The following is a 27,932-nucleotide window of genomic DNA, read 5'->3' as shown; positions in this document are numbered from 1 at the left end:
TAATAAAGCAAAATATCCTTATACCTGCAGGAGTGGAAACTGATCTGAGCGGCATCAACACATCAAGCTGGCTGTTCACAATCTGGGAAGGGTTGCAGCCAGAAGAAAAGGGATTCCAGTTACATGCCTTTCTGCAACATCATCAGGATTGATTGATATGCTACTTGCTACACAATGTTTCTGATACACAATGTAGTATGCATGGTGTCACGAAAGGAAACTGTTTCAAACTATGAGAAAATAACCGCTAACTTTCTATGCGTCAAAATTTGTGTTTACTAATTATTAGTATAATGATTTAAACTGTCCCTACTATCAAAGAATGTGTCTACCGTACTAAGATGTTTGAGGTAAGCATGAAACTGTATAAACATTTCATGAACATACACTATTTTGTATCAAACTAAATGATGGAGAACTTGTTAGATGAAAATTTTGTTAAAAAATGCATTCAATTTGATTATTCTTTTAGATGCTGCATGCTTTATAAGCTGTGGCTGTGGAAGTCATGTGACATCATTAGAGAACTGCAAATCTTGCGTCTCCACCAGACTCCTTTGATGGCTGAAAAATAGAAATCGGCCTTAGAAGGAGTTTTACTTTGATCAAAGAAGTTGGGTCCAATTTGCAGGCAAATTTTCATCTGTGAGTAGATTAAGTTGTCACATCATGATATTCCTGTATTCCATATTCAGAATTTATTTTGTACATTGGATATTTAACCCTTAGGTGCTTTTAACTTGAATTAGATGAAATTGGTGTCATACAATGTATTTTCTGTTGAAAACATAATAGGAAAACATATATTCAATGCTGAATAGACTGTGACCTGACCTCTCCAACATAGCGTAGCAGATTCATCAGTAGGCTGATGTTGGCCTCCTCAACATGAAGTTATGAATAGATTTAACTATATAACTGCCCTCTCACAATTTGACAAAGTGCATTCAATAAATAAAAATAACATAACGTACATGTAGCACTAGGTTTTAATTATCACTATATACTATAATCATAGTCATCCTCCTTGTAATCATGACTGGAGTCCTCAGTATAGTGGTAGTCTACAAAATGCATATGCATGGTGTATACATGTAGCTGTTCTCTCATAATCCTCATAATCCTGACTTGAGCCCTCTAGATTTGTAACCTGTATACAAGGTGTATTATTAACTGTCCTCTCTCACTTTGACGATGTACATTCACTAAAATAACGTTAAGTACATGAAGCACTACATGACTTAATCATCGCTATTATAGTCCTCCTCCTTGTAATTCTGACTGGAGTCAGCTATGTACATGTGTACATGGTGTACGCAACTATCGTGTCCAAAGTGTGTATTGACATTGTGTATTCAATAAAAACATTTAAGTACATGTATCACTAGTTTTTAATCATGACACTATAGTCATTCTCCTCATAATCCTGACTGGAGTCCTCTGTAGTGATTATGCATGGTGGATAGCGGTCCTCGCTCCAGTTACATGTAAAAAATTAATGACCTATTGTGTACATGTATTCACTAAAATAACACGAACATGCAGCACTAGGTTTTAATCGTCACTGTTATAGTCCTCCTCCTCGTAATACTGACTGGAGTCCTCGGTAGTGATGATGCATGGTGTTCAACTGTCCTCCCCAGTTGAAAATGTGTATTCACTAAAATATGTGTATTGTGTGTTCACTAATTAAAACTAACACTACAATGTAGCACTAGGTTTTAATCATCACTGTTATAGTCCTCCTCCTCGTAATCCTGACTGGAGTCCTCCGTAGTGATGAGCTGGATAATCCCCCTCATCAGCTGTCCCTCCTTACTGTCCTCATCCCAGTTTATCCCTCCTGGTCTGGTGATCTTCTGCTGCAGAACTGTGTCCAGTTCATGTCTTAGACCCTGAGAAATGTACAATCATGTATGTAAGACATCTATATATAAAGTTTTTCCTTACAAAACGTCAGCAGCACAAAAAGACTTAGCTTGCAACATTAGGTCCTTTGCCACTCCTAGGATTTCTATCAAAAGATTTAATGATTCACATCAAACTAAATGTACAGTGTCACATATCTTGCTTAAATAGTTGGTCCTTAAACTTTACATGTTTAGCATAACTTCTTATTGCTTCACACTAAGATACATGTATCAGAAACATCGACATGATGAAGGTTAAAAAACATGTTAGTCACCTTGACCAGTTTGGCCGTCCTGGTTGCAGCTCGGAAGATGATCCAGTTGTCAACGGCAACCGTTTCCTGGTTACCATCCTGGAAATTATCAAGTATTGGTTTCATTAAAAGGGGATTAGAGTAGTAAAAAAAACATCATGTTACGTACAGTTGTGTGACCTGACAACCTTGAACTTTTGAAAAAATGGCAGCAACCAAAATTGTCTGCGTTGCAGTTACAAACCTTCACATGGGCAATCAGGTATTGGCAATTGATTAGCAACAGAACAACCATTCAAATCTAATTTGAACCTAATAATAGTTACTGTTACAGGTGTATAATCATGTGCCTACCTTCTGTATTGTGATGTCACCTCCAAAGAAGAGTAGAGGGTATGGAGAGATCATAGTACAGTCATACAGGAATACCTGTAGCAAAGTAAGGTACATGACATATAATTTATCAATACTCAGTCCACCATAATTTTGGTTTCCAGGTTCTTTGACACATAGCACATGGAAAAGTACAGAAGACGAATTAACAAAAAATTGTAAGATTGCCGTATAAAGACAAGGAGATACATGTATCTGTAGGAGTTGTTTAACTGTATCTGTATCAGTATGGCCGGTATAACCGCCCTTCAGCATAACACACCAGCTTCGCAGGCACGCGGCGCGGCGGCAGCTAGCTATGTCACACCAAACGACTTGTTACACTACAACTACTTGACTGTACTACTTGTACGTCAAACAATGTTAAAACTCTACTGCCAAATAAGCAGGTTTCTGACCTGAGTAGTTTTCATCTTCATGTGGTAGATCAGCCAGCCGTCCTCAAAGTACTTCTCATCAGCGTTGACAGACTTCGGGTGAAGCTGAACCTTCTCATGTTTGGTCACCAGTTTGGGCGGTCTGGGAAACAGCATACATTTTTTCAGTACTCTTAGTCTAATGCTAGTAATTCTTTATTTGCCCGCCAACTAAGGTGTGTTGACTGTCCTTCAGAATAAAATATCTAGTTGTGTCATAGCATAAATGACGTCTAAATTGAAGTATTGTTTTCAATTGGAATACTCTCTATTTTTTCTTTTAGAAAAGCCTACCATCGAAGAGAACATCAAAAGAATGTAACACATGACATTTAGGACACTAGTTTCAGATACATTTTGCTGTACACACAACCTGAAAATGCCATGTACAGGGACAAGCACACCTACATTGTACAGTATATTAATGCCCTTTCAAACAAGATGGAGAAATTAAAAAAAAAATGGTCCTACCTTTTTCTGAAGTGCTGTTTTGGTCCCCTGACTTTTGCCACATTTGGATACAGCCCTGCACAGATCACAGCTTTCACCAGCCTAATGTTACCTGTGATGAAGCAGTAACATCTTATTCAGGTTTTGCCATAACTTACATTGTATATTAGAACTCACTGGTTGATATTGCACAGCAATGATTAACAACACCAACTTGACTAAGAAGGGAGTACTTAATATTTGATCTGCACAATATGTACTGTGGAATATCATTCAAACTTACATGTATTATATAACAATATTATGAGAAATGAATCAAGCAACTGGATAGATAAAATTGCTTGACTTATTTTGTGTAATGTTTAGCTTCATTGAAGTATATGACAATTTCATTTTACATTGTAATTCAGTGAGATTCTTGTAACGGTTGTATCAAATAATTCCCTCTACTTTTGAGTCTTAATGTTGCAAATGATCCTCCTTTACCAAATTCTTAAGGTCAACATTAAGGAAACCATACAATGACTTTAGGATGGAAGTTCAAGGGTCACAAAATGGTAAGGTCTCACTGTAGGGTATCTCACCAGAGTTTTTATTGCACTGAGGGTTGCTGGGATTTCTGGTCTGCACAAAGCCGATGTCCTGCAGCAGCTCAGCAAACTGCAGCTTCATGTTGGACAACATCTGCAGAACAACAAAACATTCCACACAAATGTCATCAACAAAACAAATGGCTCATCAACACGCTCTTCTAATAACCTCTGAATTGTTTCAATGTGTCAGCTTTATATGACAAAACATAAAAGCTCCTTTTCAAAATTTGATATTTGATGGGCAAAATTAAAATACATGTACTAGATAGCAGTTTCTTATTTCTTATATAATACAAAAAAAATAATTCAAGCTTTCTTTTTAGTAGTTTTTTCTTGTTATTAACAATGCGTAATGGCTGCCAATAATCCTACACTGTAGGGCGGGGCAGTAACGGAGAAGAAGAAAAAGGAGTACAATGTCATGAACAAATGTATGTCAAAATGCACAAGTTGTTGAGAGTGAAATTTGAATTAGAAATATCTTGAAGTTCATAATTTAATTTCTTAATTTTATACAGTTGTACATTTTTTTAACTCTGAAAGCTTGCTGACATGATGAGCCCCTCCCACCTTGAGTGTGTTGACTGACAGGAAGTTGTCCCAGCAGAAACGTCTCTCCGACTCACGACCTTGGGACTTCGCTCTCTCCCAGCTCTGAATAAAACAAACAAAGAACTAGATTGAATGGTGCCTCCCACAAAGCTAAGTTAAAATGCATCATACTGATTCACTGTGTCAATATGTGACTGTCTGCTCTAATTACAGTACTGTTGTAACATTTAACAGCTGATGAAGATACATGATTGTCTAAACATTTGAAGGTTGCCCCCCCCCCACCCCTTTACCTCCCCATTCTGTCAGCTCTTCTTGCTTACTTCCTGAATCTATTTCAATCTCTAAGAAAATGATCTTCCCCACTTTGACCTTTCTTCTGCCAGATACTTTTGATCTTCAAATTTGATGTACCCCGGTATAAACCATAACTGATAGTAAATTTTGAGTAAAATATTATACATTCAGGTAGATTGAATGACCTTGAAGGCGTTGATGAGCATGAGATGGTCACTCTTACTCCCAGCAGCAAACTCCCTCCTCCTTCTGTCTGCCTCCTCCTCCTTACCCTGTGGGTTATCAACAAGGCAATCAGAGATCATGGCAGACTTCACCCCTTCATGCAGTCAGTAACACACACAGAGACACATTAAAAAGACACACACAATACTTCTGAATCATCAAAAACATCAGGCAAGCACTTACAACACTTGCACTGATTATTCTTGCATCTGAAGACAGATTCCGAATAATATTATAGCACCGCAATGTCCAAAGTCGTAGGAAAGTAAAATTTCACAGTGCCGAATGTGTTGGATGACACAGGAGCTCCTAAGTTAAATTCTCTCTCTACATCATAGTGACTCTCTTTTGCTTATCATGACTGTCATGATTATAATCATTATACTAATCATGACTGTTGTGTGACAGCACTAGAGACGTACATGTAAAAGACTGCAAGAAGCTAAAAGTTAGGGAGTCATCCTAATATAGTTTTACAAAGAATGAAAATCAACACATGACTCATGAGTATAGACTTGTAAAATATCAAGAAGGATCTGCTGAATTACCAGAGGAATGACAAATGGATCCTTGAACCCCAGACTGGCTGCCACAGTGAGGACCGGATCCAGACAGGAGAAAATGGCTCCAAATAAGATCATCTTTCCAATGTGGGGCTCTACAGGCAGTCTGAGGAAAATAACCAGCTTTCAATGACTTACATTTCTCTGTCTTGATTCTGACATACATCTATCCAATGCTTCTTTGCAACCCTTGTGGTCCCATAGACAAAATACTGTATCAGAAGCAGCACCAAGGGTCTAGACAAGGTTGTATTGTATGGCGATCGTAGTAATACACACACACACACACACACACACACACACACACATACACACACACTCACACACATACAGATACACACACACAGACACACACACACGTACAGACACACACACAGATACACACACACACACACACATACACACACAGTCACACAAACACACACACAGAAGCCACAGACATGGGAGACCTTTGACCTATCTAACAAAAGTCAGTGTGTGTGAGGATATTGAACCACAAAGTCACTGTAACATACATTATGCATTTGCATCAATGTATGTACTGAAAGATAATACAGTAACTACAATCATGTAACATCTTACCCATTTGTGCAAACTGTTTATATTATATTCCAGTACCTCATGGGTACAAAGGTCAATGGTCAAGGTCATTGGTCCATTCAAGGAATGTATGTTAAATACCTGGCCAGGTGATACCCTAGGGGTGTCAGGTTCTCTTGTCTGTCCAGGGCATTCTGGATAAAGAAAACAAATGTTCACTACAGTCAAATCTGTTATTGTGCATGTGAATAATTCTGCCTCAGGACCACCTGACTAGTTACCACTTTTACGTGGTCCCTAAATAATTACCCCATACAGTCACGTAATATATAGATCCTGTCTGTAGTGGCCACTTGGCTACCATCATTTTCCTCAAAGTCCCTTGACCACCGTAAAAACAGATATTTGTGCTACTTACGCTGTTCTTAAAGAATCAAATTAAGACAGCAGAATCTGATGCTTAACAGGTGGGGGAACATAGTTTACAGTTACATGTAGTAGTAAACAACACTGTCTAGTCTTTAAGATAAGAAGAATCTAAAGTAGACTTACCAGGTCCTTGAGGTTAGTGATAGCCAGCTGTACTGCCCTGAGGGAAGGAGAACTCATGGCCTTCTCTATAAATGGTAGAATAGCTCCCAACTTCATCAGCTGTGACATAAAAAAGACAGTGTCAAAAGAAAAAAAAGAAATTGACCGCCAAAATAACAAATAGCCTTTTAGTCAAAGGCAAAAATTCAAGCTGCATTCCACTGACACCAAATGCACATTGTCAACACTAAATTACACATATAAGGTCACCTGCCTTTTGTCTGAAAAGATCAGGTGGTGTTGACGTAACCTTAGCAGTGAAACCCACCTGCTAAATGACACATATCTGATTGGTGAGCCGATGTCACATGGTCATGGTCAAACCCCTTCAAAGAAAATCGTGTATCCCGTCCATTGCACTTCGTCTGTTGAAAAGGCATTCATTTCACCTGCTTGCGCAATCATAGCCTGGCCACCATATTGGATAAAGAAGGATTTAGAACAAGAAAAATCTGTAATCATGGCTGCAGCAATGTTTGTGTATGGCCGTGTAAATTTGAGGTTGAACAACCCACACATGGTAGAAGAAGAAGTTGGCACGTTCTACCTGGCCAACAAAGAGCTGACCATGTTTGCTGTCCGCCAGGCTATTGAGAGGAGAGAACCTGACATCCGGCTAGCCGACCCAAGGGTGGGGCAGGAGTTCCAGGATGGCTACCTACTGGTTCCTGTGATCTTCCATTCAAAGCTGGGCTACCAGTACTTCTCCTGCATCTCCAAAGGAGACTACCTCAAGGAAAAAATGAAGGAAGAGTTTGGGAAAATTGGCTATAAGGAGCCCTTCAATGTAGGCGTGGAGAAATGGGAGTTACCAGAGAGGCCTAAGCCACAGAACAAAGTTGTTAAGTGGCTGACGACCTTGCCCCAACAGGTTGGTACATTCATAACACAGCTAACAAAAAGCAAGACTACAGGATTGAGTGGTTACATTGCATGGCCGACACATGAAATTTGATTTTTAGAGGTAATCTAAGGCCACACCAATTTAATTTGTTGGTTCTCGGATTCGCCTCTTCATTTTTTTCTGATTTGAAAAAAAAAAAAAAGATTCTGGTTCTGAATCAACTCAAAAATGCTCATATTTTGCTCATGCAGTTGAGGAAATTCCTTTTCTTCCTAGTTGTTACAGTTTTTTCCATCTATCAATGCAGTGGTTTCATTAAAAGTTCAAAATTTATACTTTAAATTTTAACCCAGCCTTTTTTTATGACTTCGTGGCTTATATCGTAGCATTTGGGGCTACATGTATAATAGGATGCCCAGACCTGTTTTTATTTTAATTTTTTTCGCCCTGTCGCTTCATATTTTTTCGGAAAAAATCCGAGAACCAACAAATTAAATTGGTGTGGCCTAAGATCAGAAAATTTGATTGAATATGAAACAAATATTTTTGTCTTCACAGAATATGATGTATGAGCCCAGCCAGACAGCATCGGTGGCTGACCCATGGGATATCCTGGGCTGTTCTCCAGTCAGAGCTGGAGATGACAGCAATACATCTGCCATGCTAGCCAACTCTGGGAGGGCAGCTCCACCAGTGGCCACAGTCAACCCATCTCCTCGTCCTAACAACACTCTGGGACCTTTGGATATCGAGTGGGAAGAGGAGGACAACAACAAGGAGACAAACACTGAGTCAACCTACTGAGAAAGACCGGTCCAGGAGTGTCGAAAGCTCTAGCCTAGGTGAGAAAACCTCTTTGTGTTGGATTAGAAGTTTTAACTTCAAACAAGGAGAGGAACAGTCAGAAGAAATCAGAGGAGGTACATACATTGTAGTAATCATTTCATTTCCATATCCCTCATATCTAGTAATGAGGGATAATATGGAATTATAGTGGAGTGGGAATAAAAGTTTAATGCATTAGTTAAATGATTAATGCAAAATTTAATAATTTCAAGCTACAGGCAATCTGTTCTTTGAAACACTATGACTTGTCTTCAAGTCAATAAATTTTTTAATGCATTGTATGGCAAGGATAAATTATTTTGCCTTCACATTCCAATCTGAGATTCACAAGTATCAAACACGCTCAACCAGTACAAACAAAATCAGACCAAAATCCAACTCTCAGAAAAGGTGCCTTCTGTACATGTAAAGAATGTCACAATTCTGGAATAACACAGGAGGCAACTAGCAAAGTACTGGGCTGTAAATAGTGTTTTTAAGGAATTGTGCTACATACTGTCACTTTGTAATGTATTTGTACATTTGTAATACATGTACATGTATGTATAATTATAAATATATGACTGTATAGACCACAGGAAGAATAGCCTCTTATGAGGCTGATTGTGGTTATAAATAAAACTCAAGACATGGACATTCAAATTATTATTTATATTTTACCTTCAATTTTTTTTTCTGCAGAAAAGAGGAAGGAGAAGAAGAAGAATATTCTCCAAGCAGAGGTTATTTTTAATTTTTTTTATTTTTGTCGCTACCACTGACTTTGGGTGGCACAAGCACATGGACCCTCTCTGGCCAATGGACACTACTGCCTGGCCAATTTGATACACAACTTTCTTTTTGCCACCTATAGGATCTGCTTGGAGATTAGAAGAAGAAGAGGAAGAGACTCACAGCTCAAACAAGTCAGACATTAGCAGCAGCATCCAACACAGGATGCAGGTACAGGAACAAGTATTTAAGGCTGAGCTACAGGATGGCCCACTGAAGATCACATAATCCTATTTTTGTAACCTGGCGACTGACTGTTAGTGTTCACAGTATTTGCCAAAACTTCATTACTAACTCTAACATCCATTGACACCAACTTTATCTGATTTCTCTGAACTGTAACAATCATGACATTCTTTAATATTACTGTCACAGTAACAATGTCTGTGGTGAACATAAAATCCATAAGAAAGTGAAACACTAAGTTACAAGATATTCAATTTGACAACAGAAATGTTTGTAAAACTTAGTATACATTTCAAATTTTATTATAATGTGTATATGATGTGTCCTAAAGTTTGAAGCTTGCTGTGTGATAGTCACATACATTGGAGCTGTAATTAGTTAACATTGTGTGTAAAAGGCTCTTATGGGTTTGAAATGTCTGTCATTTCTTGGTAGATTCCATTAGTACACTGTATGTACAAGTCATGTAGGTATACAGCTTTTCTTTTATTTTACAGGCATTTGCTTTGCATTTATGCCACAAATAAAAATTTGCCATTCATTATTCTCAATGATGTCAGACTGTGCTTTCATTTAGGACACTTTCTACATCTAACACTTAGTAGTACGGTTACAGTAACTTTTAAGGTTGTTTTGTGAAGCAAAAAAATTGCTAAAGCTAGAGACTTCCCAAATGTTTGGTCATAAATAATATAATAATTGTGTTGGTTACGTATCTAATTCATCACTGTATTTATTGTCAACTGCATATTGTTATTATCACCCTAAGAAAGTGTAGAAGTTTAAAGTTTGAACATGGCCCATTACACTGAACATTAGTTATCCTCAAGGTTTATGGCATTATGCCCAACCAGATAAACACAAACAACAAAGCCCATGTAACTCTATCAGGTGAAACCGATGAGCCCTTAAACAATTATCCAGGTGTGCTTACACACCAGTGCACCAGGTAACTTTATGATACTCTGACAGGAAGACTATATGGTGTACATGTAGTGTGCAGAAGAAATAATAAAGACAACATATCAAAGTTGTGATGATCAGATTATCAAAACTAACACTTATGTCAAAAGAATGTCTAACTGCATTTGAAACTTACTTTTGTAGTTACTGTAACTGTTACAGTTACAGTAAGAGAAGTACATGTAACACACCCCTATAGAGGATCTTGGTACAGCCCTGTTAATTGTAACCAATATAATGCTGGCACTGAGTCATTAGGTAACACTAAACCATTGCATTCAAGTTCAAGGAGAGGGACGTCATGTTAGTTTCACTTTTAAGGCTGTGTTCAACCTAGCATGGCCGAACAAGCGAGAGATGTTGGTCAACAGGTGGGGCAGGCTGCCCAAGCTGCAGCACAGCCTGCCCTGGAAATACTGGTCGAGTGGGGGCGGGTGCTTCTTAGGATTAACAACCCTTGGCTGGCAGCTGGTTTTGGTATCGGTGCGTTCTACCTGGCCAACAAGGCCCTAACCATGCTGGCTGTCCGTCGGGCTGTTGAGAGGAGGGACCCCGACAACCCTGACCAGCCAGCCGACCCAAGGGTAGGGGATGAGGTGCAGCAAGGCTCCCTCCTGGTTCCTGTCTACTTCTACTCCCAGCTGGGCTACCAATACTTCACCTCCATCCTGAATGGCCCCTTCCTGAAGGGCTGCCTACAGACAGAGCTGGAGAAGGTTGGGTACAAGGAACTCATCAACGTGAATGTGGAGAACTGGGAGCTACCAAACCTGCCGGAGGGGATGATGAGGGAGGAGAGAGTTGTGAGCTGCCTGGCACAGCTACCTGAGAAGGTGGGTGGGCCACAATTGGTTGGTCACAATTTTCCAATGAGAGTTTAATCAACTGAATCAGATGTTACAGTATCCTCCTTGGTATTGCAGTTACTGTCTTCACTCAGAAAAATTTATTGCAAACAAATTTTGATTTTTATTACAACTGAACAAATTAAATATAAATTTTATTTGTTTTTCACAAGCTTTAACACAGTGAAATACATAATGTCAATGTAAATCAAACTCCCCTCCTAGTCATTAATACAAGTTGATAAAAAGTGACTGAAGGGAGAGGGTCTGGGGGACTGGAAACCCCTGACCTGATGATGATGATAACAGTTCATTTTATGCTTCAGAATCTGTGCCTTTTACACACGCACATACATGTAATGCTATAACAGTTGGCACAGAATTTTAATACAACACTCCTTGAAATCTCAATCAAATTTGTTAGGGTATTCCTGTAATATAATTTTTTTTATCATTGTAGAACTCACTCACTCACTCACTCACTCACTCACTCACTCACTCACTCACTCACTCACTCGGCATCCTGGTTTAGATTATCAAGGTACAACCTATGAGGAAACCCTTGAATTTAGTTCAAACTTTCACCTCCTTTTACTTAACACAGATGAGCAAGCTGAGCACAGCAGCACTCGGGGATTCTGGGATACCTGAGGATGTTTTCTCTGAAGCAGCTGGCACTTCTGTCACAACACAGGAGGATGTAGAGGAGGAGACTAGACCATCTGGACCTGAACAACAGCAGCCTGGTGAAAAGAAAGGCCCACGGAGATGGCTGTCAGCAAGGCTAAAAAAAAGCCTCGATCCAGCACAGGTCCCAGGTACTTCACAGCAGACTGAGCTACAGGAGGGCCCACTGAAGGGGCTTAGAGCCAGGCTACTGCATCATAAGGGCTCACCAACTGCACAGACCTGGCTCATGGCCTGCAGCTGCCTGGAGAGAGGGGCCGTCATGCTGACCAGCAGAGGGTACCAGGAGGGGGAGGGGGTGGAGCACCTGCTGGAGGGGTTTGTGCTGATGGAGATGGTGTCACGTAGTAATGTTCACACATTCCTGTATGACCGTTTGCATCTGAACAAAGAAAAGTTGGACCAGCTCATCTCAAAACAACTCCATGCTAACCCTGACAGCACCCCCTGTCTGCTGATACATGCACTGCAGCTTCCTGAGTGGCACAGCCGTCAACAAAAGGCCATAAACAATGTGATCGACATTGTTCTACAGCATGGAGAAACAGACCCCATGTACAAACATCTGGTTTACATATACTGTGCTTTAGGCTATACAATATGGCAGACCACCCCACAACCAGCCCCAGCCCTATCTGCCTATGCCAGTGCACTTATGTACAAATCTGACCACCTGTTCACCATGTATCTCACAGCTCTGTCTTCCATGCATGTGTCTGTCCCACAGGCCATCAGGCAGTTTCATCACTTCATTCACACAGCTCCTACAGACCATAACTGTGTGCCCCGTGCTCATTACCACCTGGTTCTCCTGTACGCCCTGCAGGATCTATCTGTCCACAGGGACAAAATCCTGCACCACTACAAAATGGCTCAGGAGACTGAAAGTAACAGACTGCCTGTGTTTATCCCAGTCTCCAGTGAGCTGAAAGACCGGGCCATGAGGGTGTTTAAACTAGTCATGCCACAGACAGATGAGTAATTCATCAGGACAAGAGTAAAGTACATGTACATATTACTTGTCAAGTTCATGTTTCTTCACTTATTTTCTTAAGACATTAGTTCTTGTTGTCATGTAGACATGAAGGTCTGCATTCTACATTTTACAATTGTGTTACAGATTTGATAAATACAAACCGTCAAATAAAATGACAACTTGAGGTAAACTGTCTTGACATGTAACACCATATATTTTAAGGAACAAATTATGGACTTTTTTAATGATGTCAGCTAAATTGTACATCACTTGTGTTGCAGGATTTAACTCTGTCACATTTTCTTTGCGGTGTTCTAGTTTGCAAGTTTACAAGTAGTTTTAGTGCTCTGTAGTCTCATATGTTAATCACCAACTGAATGATCATGACTGATACTACTTACATTTGTAACTTGATGATTTTGTAACAAGAGTGCTTTGTGGTGTTGTGTGTTTTAGTTTTACTGTAGTTGTAAGTTTTAAATAAATACCATGTAAAAAAGGACTAAAATCTTGTTTTGTGATTGTTACAGTTACCGAACAGTAACAGTTGTACAAAGGGAACTTTGTTAAAGGGAACTGAGGATCTCAGGTAGCTGGTGCCTCTGCATTATTGACTCTCCAAACAAACAAACAAACAAACAAACAAACAATCAAACAAACAAACCTTAATCTGCAGACAGAGTTCTTCCAGTGGAGTCCTGAGGATCTCAGGTAGCTGGTACTCCTGCATCTTAGACTCCCCAAACAAACAAACAAACAAACAAACAAACCTTAATCTGCAGACAGAGTTCCTCCAGGGGAGTCCTGAGGATCTCAGGTAGCTGGTACTCCTGCATCTTAGACTCCCCAAACAAACAAACAAACAAACAAACAAACAAACCTTAATCTGCAGACAGAGTTCCTCCAGGGGTGTCCTGAGGATCTCAGGTAGCTGGTACTCCTGCATGTTAGACTCCTTGAGTCTGGAGAACAGGTGATAACACACACCTGGCTGTACCCTGGGAGGACAGACAACAGAAGACATGAGTGGTAAAGCCTATTTTAGTCATAGATCTACAAATGTAATATACTATTTCATGATCATGTAATAAAATATATACCATCATAAATACTGAAATACATTTATTACAAATATTATGTTACACATTTACTTGATGGAAACAGTCCTGTAAAGTGTTATGCAACTTATGATAGCTACTACCCATTGAAATTTGATTTTACATTAATATACAAGTTATAAATTTGACCAATATTTAATAGCAGTGACTCCTTCCATGTTTAAAGACCAACATTTGACTTATATTTCCTGATTCAACCCCATACTATACACATCATTCCATACATCTAACTCTAAAGCATATTTAATTTTACCATACATATATTAAATCATCTACATGACATTGTATATACGGTTAGGGTAACCATTATTATACAAACGTACCTCCCAGCCCTGCCTCTCCTCTGTTTAGCCGATGCTTTACTGATCCATACAGGCTGTAGTGTGGCCAGGTTGTTAAGTTAGTAGCTGTTAACTATTAACTAATGTTAACTAACCTCCCAGCCCTGCCTCTCCTCTGTTTAGCCGATGCCTTACTGATTCATACTGGCTGTAGTGTGGCCAGGTTGTTAAGTTAGTAACTGTTAACTGTTAACTATTGTTAACTAACCTCCCAGCCCTGCCTCTCTTCTGTTTAGCTGATGCCTTACTGATCCATACAGGCTGTAGTGTGGCCAGGTTGTTAAGTTAGTTGTGGATAACTGTTAACTAACATTATCTAACCTCCCAGCCCTGCCTCTCCTCTGTTTAGCTGATTCCTTACTGATCCATACTGGCTGTAGTGTGGCCAGGTTACTAAGTTAGTAATGGTTAATTGCTAACTAATGTTAACTAACCTCCCAGCCCTGCCTCTCCTCTGTTTAGCTGATGCCTTACTGATCCATACAGGCTGTAGTGTGGCCAGGTTACTAAGTTAGTAATGGTTAATTGCTAACTAATGTTAACTAACCTCCCAGCCCTGCCTCTCCTCTGTTTAGCTGATGCCTTACTGATCCATACAGGCTGTAGTGTGGCCAGGTTGTTTGTGATGTCAAAATTCTTCTCTTTCACTTGTCCACAGTCCACAACATACACCACATCATCTATGGTTATACTGGGGGAGGGGGAATAGGTCAGGAATGAATTAAAGAAAGTATTTCAAATTGCTGTATACTGTACATGTAGCTTTGAGAATGACGTTCTTTCTTTGGTTACAATTAGCAGATTCTGAAGAAATTACATTGTTCATGTATGAGACTCTGTCAATGAGAGTCCAAAAAAAAAAGTTTAAAATGTGTAACAGTTAATAGTCCAGACTAGCATTGATAAAATCTTGTCAAAGTGTTCACATCATGTGCTACCCAATATATCTACATGTATACTCTGATAACTTACCCTAAGATAATAACATTGTAAAAATTCCTGTTTAGTCAACAAAACATCCATCTACCTAACATTTGCTACTTACCTTGTTTCAGCGATGTTTGTTGCTAATACAACCTTCCTCACCCCTTTCGGTGGCCTTTCAAATACCTGAAAAAATTGTACCAAAATGTTCGGTAAAAAAATTAACAAGTACAAGTAGTTTGTACCCATCTGAACCTCAGCCTGGAAATCATCTAAAAAGTTGACTTTTTACAAACTTTAACTTATGACAGAATGACCAGGAATTCGAAGTACCTGAGTCTGATTGACAGTTGGCATCATTGAGTGAAGAGGAATGATCCGGAACTTTCCTAGAACAGAACAAACGAAAAGTCAGTTATTTCTTCAGACATTTTCTCTTCAAACTGTTTAAAAAGTTTTTGATTCTCATTATCACTTTCTCATTCTCCTGTCACAGTGTCGGCATTAAAAAAGAACTAGACTGAAAAAACAAGATACATACATGAGTTATCAATCTCTAACAAAGAAGTACAATGTAATACAAAATAGGCTCACCTGATTTCGACATGCCCTGTGATGCCAGCATGTCATTAACCTTACTGATCTGGTCCCAGCCTGGTAGAAACACCAGGATAGCTCCATCCTATAGTCAATATAGAGTTAGCAGGGACAAAACAGATTGTAGAATTTACATGTAAACTGCATGTTCAGGCAACATTCTATTATTCAAAATGGAGGAAATGAGATTTGATATACACGTAATGAATATTTTGCAACTTACAAACAAATAGTATCTTTAATTATTCTAAATCATAACGTCTTACTCCCAACTGAAGCAGGTTTGTTAGATGACAGAAACTTTGACTTTAACAAAAAGGGAAAAATAACTTGGCAAACAAACTGATGGTAGAAAACTGGTCTCACAGGCTTGTTGTAAGTGATGTACTTGATGAGCTCCATGGTCAGGTTCAGGTCCAGGTTCTGATGGTCCATCCTCTCCAGGGAGTCAAGTGTCCTCGAGGAATATCTGAGGAGGGTTCAAGGTCAAGAAATTAGGATATTTAAGTACGTTATTGTGTTCCTAAGGATACATTTAAAGTCTCTTAATAATATTTCAACTCCATGAGTTACATGTATCCTTTACCTTACACACATCTAATCTATAATTATATTGTTTGATAGACCTACAAATAGTGTAACACTTTTATTAGTTTTAATCTAACAAGCAAATTTTTCCTACAGACTGTTGTGTTGTCCCAAGCAACAAATCCTTCACACAATTAATTATCAAATTATCAAACAGTACAATGTATATCATACAGATTAGTCAGAAGTATTGGCTAAGGCATCTATTCGGACCTGTAAATTCTGTAGAATTGTAGGTAAACCGAACAAAAATTTTGGTACTTTTGTGATGTCTACTTACAATGTTTCATGCAATTATCATTTGATGTAATTGAGGTTCTCCATAAACCAGCATGTTACCTTCTAGATATGGTTTGTAAATATTCCCTCAGCTCCTGTCTTTCTTCCTCCTCTCTCTCCATCCTTTCTTCCATCTCCTCTCGTCTCTTCCTGCCATAGACTCTCCTCTGGGGTTTGGACTGGGCTTCAGGGGGATCATATCTGAAGAAAAACGTTCATAATCAAGTTATTTTTCGAGAAAAATGAGTGAAATGCACAGGATATGATAAAGCCACACCAATTCATTTTCTTGGTTTTCAAAAATGTACAAGTAAAGATGAGTCAAGGGCTGGTAGCAAAACTTGAACCAGAAGTTCAGTTGCAAAACTGTTTTACCAAGGTACAGACTTTTCCCTCAGACCCTGTTTCATGTGAATCCTTCAGTTCAGTATTACAAATAAGGAGAACCAACAAGTTAAATTTGTGTGGCCTATGGTCAGTTACAATAATTGTATTGAATATACACCAGACAGAGCACAAATTCGGAGATGGCCCAAAATCATGAATCTCGCACAAAAACAAGACACTAAACAGAAGGTCCTTGTGCAGGTGTTGTTCATACATGTACCTGGTGAGTTCCAAGACATCTTCTAAGTACAAGTCCTCTACAGGGAAGGTGAACCCGGGGATGTTAGACATCGGACTGTTTCCTGATGAAAGGTATAAAAATTTCTTATTAATATTATACTTAGTAATACATGTAATACATCAATGCATCACCACATGAACAACAGAATAGTTTCAATCAGGAATTCAAATCAGAAGAGCAAAATCATTATGATGTATAACAAAATTATATACAAAATGAGACCTTATTTTCTAAAGCTTACCAAAGTATGTGGAGAACTGGTCAGCATTCAGGGTTGCACTCATCAAAACCAGCTTCAGATCAGGTCTGCTTGGAGGAATATGAAATGATATTAAAAGATTAAATGAAGAAATGGATGAACAAATAACGGAAAGCCTGGAATTGTTAGAAATAGAATGCTAAATGTAAGCAAAACTGCAATTGAGTGACAGAGAAAATGACAAATTTTGGGACTGATCTATTAGAGTATGTCATGTGAAATGTAAATTGTAGATATCAGAACAGTACTATGAATCTGATCATCTGACTGTTGTTGTTGTTGTTTACCCATACATCGTACCTCGTACATTTGTTATGCAATTGAATTTCATACAACAAATACTAGAATACTATATCATCAAAGAACAAAAAAGAAGAAGCTGCTAAGAACTCACCTTTTCTGTAACAGGTCCCTGACAATAATAGTAAGGAAGTCTGACAGCAGGTCTCTCTCATGAACCTCATCTAAGATCAGGTGAGACACTCCTCCAAGGTACCTGGAAGGAGGAAAGGGAATTTTAGACAAGACCAGGTAACCAGGAAGTGTCATTTCTCCTTATGGGAAGATAAAACATTCAACCATTAACCAACAAGCAAACATACATGTATACAACTATAGCTTCATATCAGAGGAGATATACATTGTATTGTGTTTCATTTTTCTTATGCCTCTAATGCTAGACCAAGTATTCCTACCAAGACACAGAAATTGTTTTGGATAGTTATTATAAAATATACTTACAATGTACTTAAGTCTAAGTAGTGAGTTAAACACAGATAATTTTTTATAATTCAAAAGTAGCTCTAAACTCACGGATCAGACAGCAGCCTTTTGAGGATGATACCAGTGGTGCAGTAGAGAATAGAGCCTTTGGGTCGGGGTAGTTTACTGTGGGGAAACAAAGTTTAACTAGAAAGGCCAACATTTGCTTCGGAGCAAATGTAGGAATTTCACTCCATACCCTTCCCCAAACAAAAATGAGAGATTCTAAATAAATCATACTGCAATTATACAAGGACAAGCTGTTTGAATCTCGACAGGTATTTACAAAACTGGCACTTGGCAATTATCTCCCTTTTTTTTTACAAAGATACAACGACACTTTAAATCTCGACAGCTTTACTTTACACTTTTGACGAGATTGTAACTACTACTAACGGAAGCAAAATTTTCACGGCCTGAGAAAAATGGACATGTTCACGGAAGTATATATTCACGGTGGTGACAGTTGCAGGAAAAAGAAAGTCCAGGAATTATTTCCTAACTGTAATGATAAGTTCACAATACAGAGGTGACAGTGAAAACCGTGAACATTGACCCCCCGCTTGCGTTGCGGTACAGGGAAAAAAAATCGGGAATTGCAGCAATCAATTTACTGAGTATGTTTGCTTAGTTTCCAGATGTTTTGTACTTGTAGTTTTTAAATGAACGAAAACCGATGCGCGCACAGATGTTACTTTTGTGACAACATCAAAGTGATTTTGGTTTGTATGTTGAAAAAATACAAAAGACTAACATTCGAAGTTATTGAAATTCTTGAGTAAGAACAATCAGTTTTGGAATGTTAAAAGCAAAGCAATGGATATTAAAACGAAGATGTTAAAATTAAATGTTGAAATTGTTAAAATGTAAAATGGTTAAAATGGTTAAAATTGTTGAAATTGTTAAAAATGTTAAAATTGTTAAAAATTGTAAAAAGGATAATTAAAAATATCCAGTGTACCGGGGTTCGAACTCGTAATGTCTGGACTTGCAGCCCTGCGCGTTACCAACCGAGCTATCTGGACACGTTTCCATTACTCCCTGCATTGTATGTCATATAAAGTGAACAACATGGCGGTAACGATCGCTTCAAGTACTAGTAAGGGACTTTCTAGGAGATACACTCTACAATTTATCAGGTTCGCTTTTGAACCACCGGTACCTTGATGTAACGTAACTATCAATCCGGCTAGCAGAAGCCGCCGGCTCCCTGTCCAATCTTTGAAAACTGTCGGGCATGCAAGCCCTCAACGCTCGCTTTAGGAAAATTTGCCAGGAAGCCGTCTTGCGATGTTCTCAGCAACAACAAATGAACGCCTGAGTGTACACTCTACAATTTTGGTGATTCTTCAGAAATCGATAACAGAATATATAATACTAGTCGGTGAAGATTGTAGGAAAATTGTTGATACCGTGGCGCGCGCGCGAGCGCTACACATTACGTACCGTTGTTTACAGTACTCGCGGGGCGCAGGTCATTGACCTCCCGCTTGCGTTGTTCCAACAGAGAAGAGCAAAATATCTGCCAGTTTTTGCGTCAGATTTTCAGTGTTTGTTAAAATCATATACAGGCATCCATGCAGCTATAATTCTTCCAAGTAGTTCGTAGTTAGGTGAAATGTTTATAGGAATCACACGAATCGGTATCCAGTATCAGAGTATCATGGCCCACGGCCGAGACCGAGACCGCGTGGACCAGCTGCGCTGGTACGTGAAAATGGTAGTAAATAAATTAATTAGCCAACAGCCAATCAACAGCCACATCTGCAAACATGACCACACCTGCTTGTATGCCCATATTTCGGGCCTTCCCCCGAATTCCTTTCTTATTACGTCACGCGCGTACGCCCCCACAGTACTTTCCTATGGGGACCACTAAAAAGCAAATAAAACGATCATTGTAAAAGCTTGTATCAAAAAAATTAAAAAAACGCCTAAGGGTATTTACCCACTCTACCTCTATACGAAATTACAGGTAATTTCGCCCAAAAATGAAGGAGTTGAATCAATTTAAAGAAGTGGCAGGAGGAGGAAGGAGAAGAAACATCAGAAAAAGCAATATGGGTTCACCACCACTTCGTGGTGTGGTGAACCCATAAATACAAAACTACGACGTATTGCGGCAAAATACTAAGTTTGGCCAGTAAAATGAGGGCAAAAATGTCTAAATGTAAATGTAACAGTTATGTCTTACCTGCCTATTTGGCGGGTATCGCCGCTGGAATGTAACCCGAACCTTTTGTTGTATTGTTGATAGCAGTTTCGCCGTAGCGGGCATAAAATATGCATATTAACACAGGGTCTTTTCATGGGAGAAATTGGCTAGCTGGATGAAAAAAGCCCTGTAGCTGTAGCTAGATCATGTTTCCACCGCTTTTACAACACTCCTTTTCGCTGGCCAAACTTGTAAACAAACATAAGAATGTGCCTACCAGGCGTAGGTGGTAGAAAATAAATCAATTAGCCATCAGCCAATCAACAGCCAGATCTACAAAAATGGCCACACCTGTTGCATGCTTGCATATGCCCATATTTGGGCCCGCCCCCGAATTCCTTTCTTATTACGTCACGCGCGTACGCCCCACAGTACTTTCCTATGGGAACAGCTAAAAACGCAAATAAAACGATTGTAAAAGCTTGTATCAAAAAAAATAAAAAAACGCCTAGGGGTATTTAACCACTCTACCTTTATAAGAAATTCCAGGTCGTTTGGCCCAAAAATGAAGGAATTGAATCAATTTAAAGAAATGGCAGAAGGAGAAGAAGAAGGAGGAGAATCATCAGTAAAAACAGTATTTCCCTCCATACTAAAGCATGGAGTGAAATAACAAGATTAGACTGTAGGGTGGACAGAAAGCTTTATACTAGTCAAAATCTGTTTTCTAGAAATAACTGCAGTCTTGTAGAAATGTAACTCAACTACATACGTGTAGCCTACATAATGCTAAATATTACCGATTTCAAATTGACATTACTAATAAGAACAAAGTTTGCATCCACTCACTTCTCCAGTCGTATCGAGTATCCAGTACTGCCCCCCTCCCCACACCTCTCTCCTCTCTCAGATGCTACTCTTTCTGCAACCTGGAAAAAAAAATCACTATACATGTAATAGGTAACAGCCATTGTCAGGTTATTTTCTCCCCTAATTGACACAAAGACTTCAATTACTATCATATTATGAGGTCAGTGTTTTAAACAAAGCTGGACCACGTGACTGCCCTTGTCAGTAGCTGAAGAAAGAGTTAAATAAAGTTTTTACACTTTTACCTTGTAAGTTATGCATATAAATCCAGACTGACCAGTTATTATGAAATTTGTTATGATGATGAAAGCTGGACCAGTACCAACTCATAACACACAATCCGTACAACATAATTTTACAGAGATACATAAGAAAACATCACATTTCCCTAGAACTGAATGCAGGCCCTTTAGTTTAAATGGTTGGTGTTGTACACATACTCACCCCAACAGCACTTATTCTCCTGGGCTGGGTACAGATCACATGACACAGTGACCCCTGACCTCTCTCTATCATGTCATCCAGGATGAACTGAGCAACCTGAAAACATTTTTTAAATGATTTTTTAGAACTGTGTATTATTATTACATTTAACGTTACCTTTACAAGCAATTTACCTTCTACGATCTTAGAAGGGCAAACATCCCCTGGGAGGAGGCGGAGACAGCGGCTGCTGACAAAAAGAAGTGGAAGCTTGCTGCCCGATGTGCCACCAGGCACAGGAGGAACTAAGGTCTAAGGTAAGGTTAAAAGCAATTGAAAAAGGTCCTTGAAGGAGGTGAAAAGTGAAAAGGGAAAATCATAACTTTAAGGAAGACATCAATTTAAGATGCCTGACCTGTGTCGTCTTGCCACATCCTGTCTCCCCACTGATGACAACCACCTGGTTCTTGTGAATCAGCTGGAGAAGTTCCTGTGTGTAAAAAAGGCAAAACACTTATTTGCATCAGCTTAAAGACTAGAACTGCCGCTTACTGAAAATAACATTAACACTTATCCAGTCTAGTACGTTTATCTACATCATGTAAACAACGGCTGAATGGTGTGTGGATAAGACAGTAAGATTGTTTTACAAACTGGGACAACATAGAACCAACCTGTCTCATGTTGTAAGATGGCAGCTTTTCTCTGAATTCCTGTAAAGACAGAAAAAATTTAATTTGGCACTGACATACATGTGAATAAAATTGGAAGTTAGCAAGCACTGTTTACTACATGTAGCAGTTACATAAAAAAACATCAGCCTCGAGCTCCTACTCTAAACATTTCTAAGAGTTCAGAAGGCTGGTATTTGCCTTAAAATTGATGGACTACAAAAACAAGCCACTGCCTAGGTGTCTTCTACACTTCCTGAAGCAGCTAATTAATAATAGCTAAAATGATTATATATAGGCTCATGTAAAGTTAGTTGAAATTTTTGGTGACAAGAACTAACTACTAGCACATGAACAAACAACCCCTTTCACCTGCATCCTCCTGTACTGGTTGTTGTTGCTCCTTGTCTGGTCCAGTTCCACCTTCAGACGTTCATCCAGTGCCTCATCCCTGTTCTGTACAGGCAGGACAGCATCAGGACTAGCACAAGACTCCTTAGGATCACCCCAAGACGTCTCAGAGGCCCAAGACTCCTTCTCAGAGTCTTGAGGGTTTCTACCTGTTGGTGGCGCACTTGAGGAGTTCCGACCGCTGCTGTCAAATCTTTGTGAAGATGACCCTGTATAGAAACACAAAAAAATGATTTCACTGACCTTCCACCATCTTGAATTTGGAGGTCAGAAGATATATGTCTATGGATAAACTTGATTTAAAAAAAAATAAAATATGATGATGTGCAAAATAAACACAGCTCAGTTAACAATTCTATAAAATCAAAATTATAATAAACCTAATTTTCACATTAAAAGTGGTCATTAAAAGTGTTTGATTACATAAGGTAAGCTGGAGAGAAAAATACCAAAAGAAAAACATGAATTTTCACTAAATTGCAACTGAGGGAAATATAACTACCTGATCCTGAGTTATCTGCACCGTCCTGTTCAAACCAGTCCTGACCAGTTCTGACTGGTTGTTGGCTTGCCGCAGAGTCGTCCCTCCACCTGTCCCCAGGTGTATCATCTCGCCGCAGGTGTGTTAACAGCTGGGACAGGTGCTGTTCCTGACTATGGTCCATCTGAACCACCGAACGCTACAACAGTTGCAGAAAATTATTCATCTTGTTTGTTATTAGATAAAGGAATAAAAATACAAAAACACAACAAGCTTTACAGCACATCTTCAGTCTCTAGACTGCATCACATTCAAATGGGAAGCTTTTAGGCTTTATATTGTTGCTGAGTGTGTGGATGAAATGACAAAACTCTCAAGATTTAAATGCTATTTCATACTTCTGCATCAGCTTTGATAGTATAAATTATTTATTTATTGATCTTGGGCACATTTGGCTAGTCTCTTCAGATAAAAGGGGCTGAATTCCAAGAGAAGCCATGAAAAACAGAAGAATAAAACTAAGTTTTTTCCAGTCTATAAAATTGCGACAGTCACTGCTCACCTCTCTCTTCTCCCTGTCTTTGCTTTTTCTGGCGTAGAACAGTCCGATGTCCTTCCCTCTCAGGCCGGAGGGATGTCCCCTCCCCCTCCCTCCCCTACCCCCTCTCCCACCACCCCAGCCTCCAGATCCACCTGTAGGAAAAAGTCAAGGATGTATTATTATATTATTGTTCAAGTTTTCCATTGTGCAATTCAATAGTCAATAGCAGATAATGCTCCACAAGACTGGTTTGTTTGCACACTAGTGGAAAAAGACTGCCCAAACTTTTGGAACCATGCCAGTAGCCAGGATTTTGGCTGGGGGGTTCTAATCCTACTGTCCTAGGGGCCCAGGGATCCCCTAAAAGACTTGAAGGAAACGGAGCAAAAACAGTCTGTTTTCCTTCGGTCAGAACATAATTCTTCTTCTTCTTCTTTGGCAGTTCAGTCTATGATAGACTATCTGGGCGCCTCTGGTGACCTCTCATGTGGCTTGAAAGTCTGGCCTTCGTTTTGCAGACCCTGCTGCATACTCCACATGTGTGATGTGTGGTTAAAGGTGCAGTTTGTGCTGCAGCCTTTTGCAGTCTCCGTAATTACAGACAAACAAACAAACCCCTGGTACCTGATGAGAAGCTCCTCTCTTCCCCACCTGACCAGTGTGACCTGGATGACCCCTGGTGATGACCTCTCCAGCCACGATGACCACCACCACGACCTCGCCGACCGTGACCTCCCCTCTGACCTCCGTAACCTCCATATCCTTCCGCCATGACTGTCCTGGTAGAGACACAGTGAACCCACACATGGCATTTGGCACAAATTATAGCAAGGCATTTTAAAATAAGGTTTTACATGTATGTATAGACTATAGTAGCAAGAAGGTCAAGATGATTTTAAACCTCCTTGATAGTAGTTAAACCTTGGATATCCACTCATTCTCGGCCATTTTGATATATAAGAAAACTTCAGACAAATCTTTAGTCTCTAGGCCTGTCTTGTGCATCCTACTATCTTTTACTCGACGTAAAATCTGTACATCTAGCAATAAAAAAAAACTGTAGTCACAGTAGGTAGTATAATCTGAGTGGGAGGGGGGCATCATAATTTTTGGAGGAACAAAGCAAAAAAGTGACCCGATCACTGCTTCATTCAAAACGGATAGACCACAGAAATAGACTTACCCTCTACAGTTTGCCGACTTCGCTAAGATGTCTCGGAAAAGTCCCTTTGAGTAATTGTAGAGTCTTGAAGCTGAAGAAACTGAAGCTGTGTTCATCACATGTCAAATTTCGCCCAAGCCGTTTTGCTCTTCCTTCTGTAACTACAATATCTGAGTGCTGCTGTTTCCTTTGCTAACTTGAACTCTTAGAATGTGTGTATAGTAGTGTTATCTAATAAAAGGATTCTTGACAGATTGATTGTACGAAATAAAATCGACGTTTTTATCTTTTATACGCGAGAAACGTGTAAACTTTCGATAGACTCATCATAGAGACTGTTTCGTACCGTCCCACAATGCACCACGAGAAACCGGAAGTAGCTGGTTTCTGCAGTGCGGGACGTTTTGAACAAATTTGGTAAAAAAAATCGTCCTGGAAAAATGGTGAGTTTGTTGTAACTGTCATTGTGTGAAATAGAACTGTGTCTAATGCTCCAAAGAATGTATTGGAGTTGAAAAAATAGGTTTAGCGTTTTTAGTGAAATTTTATTTGGCGGTTTCGTGTTGTTATGAATTTGGATGGGGGAGGGGGGCGTCAGAGAAGTCCGCCGTCCGCATGGCGAAAACGTAACAACAACGTAACGTTAGTAACGTAACACGTCTAGAAGAAAGTTTTGGTGGACAAAATGCATGCTTAGTGTAGCCTCAGGTCAACAAGTGAGCTACAAATGTGCACACAATTCACTTTTATATGGAAATTATAGCCCGTACACAGTTATATAATCCATAACGTTAGTACCGTGTTTTTGTCAAATTAAGGTTTTGATATTTTTTAAATTCTTCCTGAACCTGTTTTACTATCAAATGCTAATGAAATGATTTGCTTACTGTTTTATTCCTGTTCTACAGCTACCTCTATCATTGCTGAAAACTGCTCAGAACCACCCCATGGTAAGTTATTAAATAACATATTAAGATTAAATAACATATTAAGATTTTCAATGTCAGTCATTCTGTGTCTGTGATTTTCACCATCATTGTCTTTGCCTTGATGTGAACATTTTTTTTTTATTAATAGCTGGTGGAGCTGAAGAATGGTGAGACGTATAACGGCCATCTGGAGGCCTGTGATAACTGGATGAACATCAAACTCAGGGACGTCATCTGTACCTCACGGGTAGGTTAACTTACAACTCAGCTGCAAGCAGATATTTGCAGTCGTCAAACACACTCGTAGTCATACACACACACAAATACACACACACACACATGAATACACACACGCACACATGAATATACACACACAAATACACACACACACACACACACACACACATTAATACAATATACACACACAAATACACATACAAATACACACGCACAAGCCCACGCAAATACACACACACTAATACACATTGTATTCATACACAAACACACACACACACACAGATACACATGAGTACACCTCTAACTCAGCTCCTTTTTTCCCATCAGGATGGTGATCGTTTCTGGCGTATGCCTGAGTGTTACATCCGTGGCAGCACCATCAAGTACCTACGTATTCCTGATGAGGTCATCGACATGGTGAAGGAGGACATCGTCAGTAAACAGCGCACCAAACAGCAGGGCACCAGGGGCAGGGGACGTGGGGGGCCGGTACACAGAGGTTAGTATGGAATGGCGTTTGTTTCAAAATCTCCTTCTCGCTGCCAGGGCTAGGGGCTGATTGGGTATCCTTCTTAAGCTTAAAGAGCCCTTGGCCAAATACCTCTAACATGAGAGAACCATTCCCTGAACTACCAATAGGAACTCAGGATTCTTCATCTAGATTAGTCTAACAGGAGTTTAAGATTCTCTGTCACTGTGGAAACCACTATGGTTACAGACAATCTGACAATAATTGGTACACATCATACATGCATATTATTAGTCAACAGGATTAGTAGTAGAACTTGTAGTGGAAGGGCTGCTAGGAAGTTGATGTAGTCGGGCTAGTCTAAACAGTCATATGTAGTCAAAGCTTTTGCATTTTCTACTTTCATGTACTACATGCAGATAAAAGTAACTAAAGAAGTTTTTTAACTGTGGCATTTGACTCTTGCAGGAGGTTTTGGCAGCAGAGGCCGTGGTGGACCAGACAAGAGAGGAGGGAGAGGAGGACCCAGATAGATGATGTTATCTTCATCTTTCTGTTCTTCTACTTCAGTCTTACATCATGATAGATGAACAAAGAGTAGACATGTCACAACTACTTAAGCCTAGTGTTAGGGACGTGACCTGACTTTTTTTTTCATATTATGTAGAAGTAATAACTTAAAGATACTTTAATTTTGTGCTTGTCAAAATGCAGAAAAGAATTTATGACGTATTGGAAAATACCTGCAGTCAATTTCACTTTATGTTTAGTACAAAGTTTGTGACATGCTTTATTTGAGTGACCTGAGGTGGGAGATATTTATTTTGAATCCCAACCTGTCTACTCTGGAAGTCTCTCAAAGCTCATGACTGTGTATCTGTGGTATCTGATACCAGATCAGAAATAAAGAACTTCAACAACTTGGACAGGCGTGTTTGCTAGTGTTGGTTACTTTGTGGTGTGGATGTGGACAAAATATTGCCCTTCATTCTTTAATATGATGATGTCCATGCACTGTCTTTTCAAAGGACCTTGATTTCAGTCAGATTTCATCCATTTACATAGCTGCCAAGGCACCAACATACACATACATGCATGCACGTGTGTACATGCACTCTCACACACTCCTGCAAACACAACACAGGCAAACAAGACAAAAGGCACACACCAAACACTGTGCTTAGG

General features: G+C 39.4%; 3 protein-coding genes across 4 annotated transcripts; 2 read left to right on the top strand and 1 right to left on the bottom strand.

Moving 5' to 3' along the window:
• Positions 1–34: 34 nt before the first annotated feature.
• LOC109472564 (ATP-dependent RNA helicase DHX36-like) lies at positions 35–25,420 on the bottom strand. Its single transcript, XM_019772348.1, has 31 exons — positions 25,134–25,420; positions 24,575–24,729; positions 23,972–24,102; positions 23,431–23,608; positions 22,890–23,137; positions 22,521–22,559; positions 22,262–22,336; positions 21,868–21,963; positions 21,403–21,482; positions 18,450–18,524; positions 18,031–18,132; positions 17,619–17,683; positions 17,357–17,438; positions 16,810–16,950; positions 16,249–16,351; positions 15,880–15,967; positions 15,619–15,674; positions 15,407–15,471; positions 14,909–15,052; positions 13,783–13,900; positions 6,746–6,844; positions 6,335–6,387; positions 5,639–5,759; positions 5,051–5,137; positions 4,587–4,670; positions 4,008–4,107; positions 3,445–3,535; positions 2,956–3,076; positions 2,519–2,593; positions 2,186–2,263; positions 35–1,895 (listed from the first exon to the last, which is right to left on the bottom strand). Exons 1-31 carry the CDS (start codon positions 25,226–25,228, stop codon positions 1,722–1,724), a joined length of 3,219 nt encoding a protein of 1,072 aa, XP_019627907.1. The 5' UTR covers positions 25,229–25,420; the 3' UTR covers positions 35–1,721.
• Positions 7,156–9,960, top strand: LOC109472692. Of its 2 annotated transcripts, XR_002140380.1 has the most exons (4): positions 7,156–7,655; positions 8,187–8,470; positions 9,156–9,196; positions 9,328–9,960. XR_002140380.1 is itself a non-coding variant. In XM_019772539.1 (3 exons), exons 1-2 carry the CDS (start codon positions 7,245–7,247, stop codon positions 8,430–8,432), a joined length of 657 nt encoding a protein of 218 aa, XP_019628098.1. In that variant the 5' UTR covers positions 7,156–7,244; the 3' UTR covers positions 8,433–8,470; positions 9,328–9,960. The 2 variants fall into 2 exon arrangements, 1 of the variants encoding a protein (XP_019628098.1); XM_019772539.1 differs by lacking the exon at positions 9,156–9,196.
• Positions 25,421–25,464: 44 nt separating the features above from the next.
• On the top strand, positions 25,465–27,392 carry LOC109472709 (U6 snRNA-associated Sm-like protein LSm4). The gene is made up of 5 exons (XM_019772562.1): positions 25,465–25,555; positions 26,021–26,062; positions 26,190–26,288; positions 26,606–26,777; positions 27,216–27,392. Exons 1-5 carry the CDS (start codon positions 25,553–25,555, stop codon positions 27,278–27,280), a joined length of 381 nt encoding a protein of 126 aa, XP_019628121.1. The 5' UTR covers positions 25,465–25,552; the 3' UTR covers positions 27,281–27,392.
• Positions 27,393–27,932: the final 540 nt, after the last annotated feature.

Source organism: Branchiostoma belcheri, unplaced genomic scaffold (genome assembly GCF_001625305.1).
Source record: "Branchiostoma belcheri isolate BF01 breed outbred unplaced genomic scaffold, Haploidv18h27 scaffold28, whole genome shotgun sequence".
NCBI lineage: Eukaryota > Metazoa > Chordata > Leptocardii > Amphioxiformes > Branchiostomatidae > Branchiostoma > Branchiostoma belcheri.
This window is presented reverse-complemented; position numbering and strand designations above follow the sequence as displayed.